General features: G+C 39.9%; 1 protein-coding gene across 1 annotated transcript; it reads right to left on the bottom strand.

Moving 5' to 3' along the window:
* Nucleotides 1-509: 509 nt before the first annotated feature.
* OVCH2 (ovochymase 2) lies at nt 510-9,068 on the bottom strand. Its single transcript, XM_023550595.2, has 7 exons — nt 8,721-9,068; nt 6,505-6,614; nt 4,729-4,820; nt 3,059-3,231; nt 2,561-2,656; nt 2,169-2,320; nt 510-1,335 (listed from the first exon to the last, which is right to left on the bottom strand). The coding sequence occupies exons 1-7, from the start codon at nt 8,806-8,808 to the stop codon at nt 1,039-1,041; spliced, it is 1,008 nt and encodes a 335-aa protein (XP_023406363.2). The 5' UTR covers nt 8,809-9,068; the 3' UTR covers nt 510-1,038.
* Between the last annotated feature and the right edge of the window lie 263 nt (nt 9,069-9,331).

Here is a 9,331-nt window from a genome sequence, read left to right as displayed (position 1 = left end):
TGAAAAAGCTACATACTGTGTGATTCCAACTATATGACATTCTGGAAAAGGCAAAACTAAGACAGTAGAAAGATCAGTGTTTGCCAGGGGCTTGGGGGTAGGAGGTAGGGTTAAAAAAATGGAACATAGGGCATTTTTATGGCAGTGAAATTGTGCTGTATGATACTATAATGGTGGAGATATGACATTATGTATTTGTCAAAACCCATGGAACTGTACAACACAAAGAGTGGAACCTAATGTAAACTGTGGACTTTAGTGAATAATAATGTATTAATATTGGTTTGGAGTCCCTGGGTGGTGAATCCCACCCCAAGGCACTTCAGAAGACAGGCTTTGCAGTATGCTTCCAAAAGTTATAGCCTTGAAAACCCTACGGAGCAGTTGTACTCTGTATACATGGGGTTTCTATCTGTCGGAATTGACTTGACAGCACCTAACAGCAATATTGGTTCATCAGTTGTAACAAATGTACCACACTAATGAAAGGTGTTAATAATAGGAGAAACAGTGTGCAGAGGGGAGGGAGGGTATATGGGAACTCTGTACATCCTGTACAGTTTTTCTGTAAAACTGCTCTAAAAATTAAAATGTATTAAAGCAGGGGGCATATATAGACCCAAGCCTTTTCAGACTCACTGTATGTACTTAGATCTATGCCAAGGCTTTTCAACCTTGGTACCTTGTTTTAGACTGAATCATTCTTTGTTGTGGGGGGCTGCCCTGTGGATTGTCAGATATTTAGTAGCCACTAGATGCCATTGGCAACCCTGCGCCCCCACCCCAGTTGCGATAATCAGAAATGTCTCCAGACATTGTCTCCCAGGGGACAAAGTTGTCCCCACTTGAGAACCACTGATCCATGCTATCAGCTTGCTGAATCTTGACAGCACATTGAAATGGAAGTGGTAAAAACATACAACCAGATGAGATAGTTTCAGTAAAGACAAATTTGAGGAAGTCTAGGATGGAAAGACTCATGTTTCATCGAGTATCTGCATGTCATGCCACATACCATATTTCACTCTTGTTTTAGACTTAGTAAATATCACCATCCTTGTGTGCTACACTGAGAACAGAAGCAGAGCCTCTTTTTGGCCTTAACAGAATGGCAGCTTCTTGACCTTCTGTGCTGGCTTTATTACCAGTTCTGATGTGTCCATGGATCCAGGGAAGCACTTTACTAAGGTCTGTGAAGATCCCAGGAGACCCTTGATCATTTTTCTCCACATTGTTTCTCCAGCCTCGACCACAGCCCAAGCCCCAGGAAGTCACACCAGCCAGAGTCCAGGTTCCTTTCTTGTTCTGGCACATGAGGGAACCTCCTGAATCTCCCTGCAGGGGCAAAAAGCTCTGTTACCATCTTTGTCAGTGTCTGTGCCCCAAAGTGCTCACTCCTTCCCCTCACAAGGAGGCTAGATAGGGATCACTGAAAGCCCTTCACTTCTAATAACATAGACTCAGGGTCTGGGAGAACAGCCAAGAACATTCCCATATGATCTCAAATACCACTTGAGCCCATCAATTTCATCTCCTTTTTCACCATTGTAGGTCTTTATCAAAGCATCAGACTTTCATCCTTCTCCTTTCTCATCCTACAGACTCAGAAGTCTTACCCAGCAGTAAAATTGACCTCAGGTCTTGGTCAACAGGAAGAGTGGAAGGAAAGCGAGGTCCCTGTTACCCACAAACTGAAAAGTCTGTAAATAGGAAAGAGTCAGCTCTGTCAAGGGTGGGAGAACCCTGAGCCCATTGCTGGCATTATGTCTGTCATTTGGTCTTTTGGAGAAGGCAGAAGACCTCCTCTGAGTTTACTGAAAAAAAAAACAAAAAACAAAACCATTGCTGTCGAGTCGATTCTGACTCATAGTGACCCTATAGGACAGAGTAGAACTGCCCTATATGGTTTTCACTGAGTGCCTGGTGGATTCAAATTGTTGACCTCTTGCTTAGCAGCCGTAGCTCTTAACCACTATACCACCAGTCACACTCCCTGGTAAAAACAGGTTACTTATATTGGCCCTTATTTTATCTTGACCTCCCTTGTCATTCCTGACCTTTCTTTCCAGAGTCCTTTTTCCCCTCCAGCCTTCTTTCAGTGCCTCACTTGATAACAAAGCCAAAGGACACTCTGCCCAAGGCCCACCAGTCTAACAGTTCCTGCCTACCTGACATGCATCTCTTCCTCCATCTGGGAAGCCTGTGCAGAGAAAGGTCTGCCCACTGATAGGTTTCTTTAGGGTTAGCAGAGCCATTGTACACTCCTCCTGGGTCAAAATGGGCAAGTTCACTTCCTGCAGGACTTGTGAGAGGAGGCCACCTGGAAAACATAGAGACAAGAGCCCTGTCAAGGCACTTTTTCACGTTTTCTGAGTTGAAGATGCCTAATTCAGGTTAGTATCTTTTGGAAAGATCTAAAATTCTAAATACAATATGACATTCTTTGTCTTTAAACATGTTCACCCAACTGTTTTAAAAAATAGATTAAAAATTCTCTTTTCTGGTTATCCACCAAGAAGTTCTGACTTCTGATTAGGGGAAATGACATAGAAATACTTACCTTCCGTCAAGCGGCCCCAGCCTGCAGCTGTACAAATAAATCCAGCCTCAAATCGCTCCCCTGGCTCTGGAAGACACAAGGGCCCCACAAACTGGCCTGCAGAAAACAGCAATGCAGGGCTTATTTCATCCTTGGGGTAGAGGACATAATAAAAAAAATAATAATAATAAACCACTCGCCAATTAACATCCAGATAGTTCCCCCAGAGACTTTATGAGAGTTGTGATATTTCTTTCTGGCACCTACAGGGGCCGTTTGTCAAAGAAAGACCTTCTCCTGACACCACATAGTCCTATATCCAGAGCCAAAACAAAACAAATTTTGGGCAGAGGGTCTTCCACTCCAAACTCCTGTCTGAAAGCACATGACCCAGAACAACAGGACATACGCTACGTAACGTATACTGCCAGGAATGTGCTATGAAACAGAACTTATGGAGCACATAAGGTAGATAATTCAGGGTGAGCCAAGAGCTCCCTTCTGGCCTCAAATGTTTACCAAAATGGAAGGTTCCAGCCATCTTCACAAGGGCAATATCATAGTCCATTGGTTTCTTGGTGGTGAAATATGGATGTATGATGATGGTTTCAATGGTGAGGGTTTGCTCTCCAGGTTCTCTCTGGCTCAAGTCATATTCTCCAGCAGTAACATTCAAAGTTGATGCAATGTTTCTATGAAGAGGAAGCAGTAAAGTGGGCGGATTTCATTGAACTGAGTACATTGTAATGGTTGATATCCTGGCCTCTTCAAAATGATATGAATGGACCAGGAGCAGTGTATGGCTGCTGAGCAGAAAAAAATAAGTATGATTCCAACACTACTAGAAAAAATGCAGAGGTTCCCAATTCCAGTGGAGGACTAGTAAAGAGTGGCCTCGTATAGAGCCCAGGATATGATAAATTTAGTGCTTTGCAAGTTTATTTGTAAAATGTCTAAAGATGCATATACGTTGTAAACTCAGAGGTCTGAAGTGATAGAGGATTTTGCTCAGCTACTCTAGGATGTTGACTTGGCCTCAGTATCAGTGTGATCTTTTGGGAATGATTAGTCTCAACTAGAATGCTACTTTAATATCAGAGATCTTATGCATAGTGTTTATTATGAAGGGCCATTACTCAGATGTCCCAGAGAGTACTTGCACGTCAGGCTTTCAGACTGATCGTAACAACAGGAGGCAGGGATCTTCTCCTTACATCCCTTATGCTTTGTAATTTAGAAAGTTGGCATGATATGGGAAAGGGTATTCTGTTCCCTATCTGGGGCAATGCTATCTGAAAGGAGCTTGGTAAGATGCACTGGGCATGGATTCAAAGCTTTAGATGTGCCATTTTTATGGACTCTTTATTCCTGTACATGATTCTTTCATACAAATTTTTTTCTTTGTGGACTTCCCTAACTCTTGGATATATTTGGTACTGTACATAATAGATAGCATCTCTCTAGCCTAGCCACCTGCCACATTTTAGTGAAATTATCTGTTGACTTTTCTTTAGACCATCAACTCCCTGGGAGCAGAAATCATGCCTTCGTCATGACTGTATCTTTGGTGCCTACTAGTGCCTGCACCAAGTAAGCATCCAGGAAATGTTTGCAAAGCTGAAATGAAAGAGGACAAATAGGGGGACATGATACTGACTGCAGCCTGCTGAGCTTTCGAAACAATAGAACATTAGGAGTACACAGCAAAGTGGATAAAGTGTGAGAGTTTTTAGGTTGCGGCTGAGAGGCAGTATCAATATAAAGGATGAAATTGGAGCCTAATTCATATTTTAGTGGCTATCCTTTATTTTTATTATTATTCATTTCTTAAGATACATTATGAACTGGGTAGTTATTTTCACTGCAGTTTAAAAAAGTTAGCAGGGAACTTTGACAAATCTATGTTTGTGATACCTTTTCTTTCTAACTTGGATAATGGGTAACTATTATTCTTTATTAACTTATAGCTGTATTTAAGTAAACAAAGTATTCTACTTCTGCAAGGAATGTGTGTTTTCTACCAAGTTGAGCACCCTCTGACAATGTCATCGAGCCCTGTTTGTGTTTCGCAGTTGTGATGTTCCCCCACTAAAGCAATACTCAGCCACAGCATCCATTACACAGGACCATGTTTTAATAGAGTGAGGAAGAGTGAACTGACCTTGATCCATGAGCTGGGCCACCCTTACCTGTTTGCTACGCAATGAGCAGCTGTGATCACCCACTGTGGAGAGATGATGGTTCCGCCACAGATATGCTTCTGCCTTCGTTTCAGAGATACCTGAATTTCAAATACCTTAAATGAGGGCAAGTTAATGCCCTGAAATTCCCCAAACTTGAAAGTCGAACATATTCTGAAAAAAAAGACCTAGATATCTTACTCATAAATATCAGGAACCCATCCCGCTTTAGCCTAGAAGGAAGAGCGGTGTTGGAATCCGAACATTTCCACCCTTGGCCTGGAGGAAAAGTAGTTAATTTGAGGGGATTACCTCTAAGGGTTTTAATACAGTTAGCAATCAATACTGTTGGTATTTATTTATTTTATAGTACTGTTGACCTGGACCTGTTGCTGTAACGATATAAACAATATTTGTGATGAAAGAAAAAGCTTATAATAGCAGAGCTCAGCTGAAGATATTTGGGAGAAGATGAGGGCTAGGGGATCTTCAAACACATGCTCCAGTTCCTCTAAGCCTTTCAGGGAAATGGCATAGACCTACCATGTTCTCATACTCTTAACTGCTTGACTCCTAAAACTTTGTCAAGTCTATTCCTTAGTCTAATTCATCAGCCTATTTTCTATCTTTGGTTTATGCTGTTCATTATATTTGATTTTACTTAAAATGACTTACAGTATACAAGTGAATATGTTTAATGAATTGTGGAAATTCTTTAAAAGTATTCATTGTTGGAATTAGAAAAAAGTGATTTATTAGAATCCCCCAACTCAAAATTATTTAATGAGTAATAACAATAATGCAATGCAAAGAAGAGAATAGAACAAAAAATAAATAAATAAAAATTTTATTTTATTTTTATTTTTTTTTAGAGAACAAAGAGTAAGTAGAATTCAGTGAGCCAATGTTGACTATGATTTGACCAACCAACCAAGTGACTGAGTAATCAACTAATCAATCAACTGTTCAGCTAAGTAATTAATCAACTAATCAAGTGACACTGAGTCATTTGATCAACCAACTGAACACACACTTAAACAACCAAGTATTCATTGACTTAAAAGGTAACATGATTTACTCAAGAAAAGTAAAAATAAAGAGGGATCACTCTATTTTCAGGAGCAAGAGGCAAGAATGTAACCTGCTTTCAAGGTAGGCTTTTAAAAACAATAAAGGAAAACACCATGGGCTGGGAGCTAAAGCACAAAGTCACTTTTATGGGGATAGAAGGACCAGGAGATCAGATTGGGACAGAATTCTTAGGACATTAGTCACTAAGGAAGCAGCTCTCTTTGCTATTCCTGTGAGGTCCTATGGTATTGGTGTAAACCTTTCATCCCACAAATGATATCTGTGACTAATTTGACTTTTGACACCTTTGACTTACCTTGTTTTAATTACAACAAAATAAGTATATTTTGAACATAGTTATTGCATCAGAAAATTATTTCTAAAATTGCAACTTTAAAAGTTTTGCAGCTTCTCAAAGTGGAATTTTTGTCTTAGCAGCTGAAGGCTTGAGAAGGCATTTCTAATTATTGGATCGAGTCAATGGTATACATAACTATTCTGAACACACCTTTTCTGGCACTCAACTGATGCACATGCTGAGGAATTTTGATCTTTGATGAGTGATCTTGAGATCTCTGATAAAGAGCTAGGCAGGAGGGAGCACACTGATGAATAGCATGTGATTCTGGGAGATCCAACTATGGGATGGAAGGACCAGGAGATCAGATTGACAGCTCACAGTCCACCCACCAGAAGATGTTCCCTGGGACTCACCTGCCAAGGATAGGAACCCTTTTCCACTTGGCTTCCCCCAACAATTCGACTGAAAATATTCAAATAATTCCAATGGTGTGGCTTAACCAGACTCCGCCCACAGGTGGGAGCTGGCAAAAAGATAAGGCAAAAATTGAGTAGGTAGGTAGCTACTAAGACTTAGGGATACAGAACTCTTCTAAGCAAAAACAAAACAAAACAAAACAAAACACTAGGACATGGGGTATGTAGAAAGATCACAAAATGGCCTTAAGTTAATTGTTAGGATTTGCTGTAATTTGCAGTGCAAGGAGTTGCTCAGTGTTTATTACGTCGAACAGGAATATCATGAAGAGGTTTACTTTTCTGGTGTGAACACTAGGAGCCTCAGAGGTAGATTTCCACTAGGTTATTAGGAATGTAGCCCCCTTTTGATTCTGAATTCTCTGGTCCCTTAGAGGCTCCCCACAGCATTCTGTACATATCCTATGATATTTATCATGTTATAATGATTATGTCTATGTCTCTCTCCCCAGCTGAACAGTGGGCTCCTCAAAGACAGGAACTGCACCTTAGGAACTCTATATCCACAGTGTATATCACTGTTGCTGACACACAGATGTTGCTCAATTAATTTGTTGATGATGCCATGGTCTGCAGTAGATTATATGTGTACATCTCTTCTGCTCCACCCCTGAGACCGGGTCTGCGACCGTGGTATATGGTGCGTGGAACACAGCCAAATATCAATAAATCTTTATTGAATTTAATTCTTTATGAGGGTGTTCCTTTGAGAAATACATTGTTCCTTATGAGGATGGGTGGGAGCAAAGAGAAGACAGTGTCCTGATTTACATACTGGTGTGGTGTTAGAAGAATTGGCAAGTAATGAAAGACATAATTTTTTCTTCTTTGTGGAGAAGACTTTATCTCTGAGATATCCGCATTTGCTTATTTGTCCTAAATGTGTTTTTGAACTCATCAGTTAAGAGATGGTCTATATCAAAGATGTTTATGACTACCTGGCAATTCATGGCTAGCACACCGTTCTGCAGGTCATTCATTTCCACATGTTTTCCAGGAAAGCCATACCTCATATTCATCCCATCTCTTTGCCTAGCTGTATCTTCTAATCCTTATGCCTTAGCCTGGAAATCACTTCCACTGTTAAATCTTCTTGATCTCCTCAAACTGCCTTAAATATTCCCCCTCTGTGCTGTGTAGCACCCTTTCCTTGTCCCTTTTTTAGTCCTTGCCATGCAGTATTGTGATAGTGAGTTTGTTTGCCTCCCTCACTGGACTATTGAACTATTTGAGGAAAAGAAACTTAAACGCCCTATTCATCTCTGTATTTCCAAGGTTTAGCACAATTCTTGGTGTTCAGTGGGCAATTAGAAAAGTTGGATGGATGAACAAACACTGTTTCTTGAAACATATCCTTAAGAGCATAGCTATTTAGATTTATGTTAAAAATATATGAAGCTCTTTCATATAACTTCTCATTTAATTCTCATTCTATGCCTGTGAATTAAGCACTATTCCGACAATGTTGTTATTAACACATTACAGATGAGAAACTAAGAATCAAAGAGATTCATAGCTAATTAATGGTTAAGCACAGATATAACCCTAAATTGTTTTTTATTCTGAACTGCAGACGTACATTGGATCAAAAGTTTATTTTCTCTTTAAGCTGAATGAGTCATAAATACTTTGGAAACAAAATTTAGCATTTCCTGAATTCATTGAAGCAAAGACAGAAAACATCATGATTCTTGAGGCTGGCACAAGTATACCTGTCAAGAACCCTGCCAAGAACTGTTCTCGGCTTAAGTTACTTGAGGAAGAAGACAATTTATAAGAGACTACAGTGAACATACATCATATTTTCCAGAAAGAGAATTTCCCAAAAGATTACAAATGCCTCCAAACCTATGATGATTTCCAGATTTGCTCAGTAAAAAGGAATGGGATTGTATCGTGTGTCCAAATAAGTGAACAATCCCAGTTTTCTCTAGATCGTACCCAAATTGTACTCCACAAATGTTTCACCCCATTTCATGTGCTTACTAAAGAAAGAAAAGCCCAAAATAATTACATGAAAAACAATTATATCTCTAAAATGTATTTGCTTCTTCCATTTTCCCAGAAAAATGTGGAATGGAATTGTGATGCCCGTTGCCAGCAAAGGTTATTCCTTTAGACAAAGGTAGCTAGAGAGTTCATTTAGAACTTACCTTTGGGGAGAGAGAGAGTTGCAGATTTTCCTTGCTCCAAACAAATTATTCCTAGTAGTAAAACCAGCTTGTTCCTGCTTATAGCCATTTTGATACTGAGTTTTTTCCTGAAATTTTAGAGAGGCTGACAACAATGAAAATAGACTTGGGAGACCAGCAAGAAACCAATTTAAAATAAGTTTATTCATTAACCAAGGCATGAGGCATCCAACCATGTTCATGTGATGTTTCTGAATGTGGCATCTGGCAAAGATCTTTGAAAGATGTAGGGGATCACCCACAAAAGCAGAGGCTTGATGGAGTAGAATTCCATGTCCTATTACACCCACATCAACACATTGTTTCCCGCCCCCCACCCCAAGTGAACCTGGCTAGCACAGTGTTTACTGTCTGAGGTTTTCATTTGCAAACATAATTTTTTCCTTTGTACAGGAACCACTTTCTACAAATTTGGTTTGTTAAGGCAGACTTTCCTACGTGCTTGCAAACAATCTGTCAAAATGCACTGAAACATTTTTCTTTTGCTTATTTTCCAGATGTAACTAGATAGTTATTACAGCCATGTGTTGGAGAAAGAGAGGAGGTGAAAGGTAACTTGGTAACACACTCAG

The sequence above is a fragment of the Loxodonta africana genome, chromosome 7, assembly GCF_030014295.1.
Source record: "Loxodonta africana isolate mLoxAfr1 chromosome 7, mLoxAfr1.hap2, whole genome shotgun sequence".
NCBI lineage: Eukaryota > Metazoa > Chordata > Mammalia > Proboscidea > Elephantidae > Loxodonta > Loxodonta africana.
This window is presented reverse-complemented; position numbering and strand designations above follow the sequence as displayed.

Coding starts and splice junctions, on each gene's coding strand:
- OVCH2 (XM_023550595.2), bottom strand. CDS start 8,808: ATGGCTATAAGCAGGAACAAGCTGGTTTTACTACTAGGAATAATTTGT. Junction 4,821..6,504: donor AGGGTTCCTATCCTTGGCAG/GTGAGTCCCAGG, acceptor TTTGAAATTCAG/GTATCTCTGAAACGAAGGCA. Junction 2,321..2,560: donor CTGGGGCCGCTTGACGGAAG/GTAAGTATTTCT, acceptor TATGTTTTCCAG/GTGGCCTCCTCTCACAAGTC.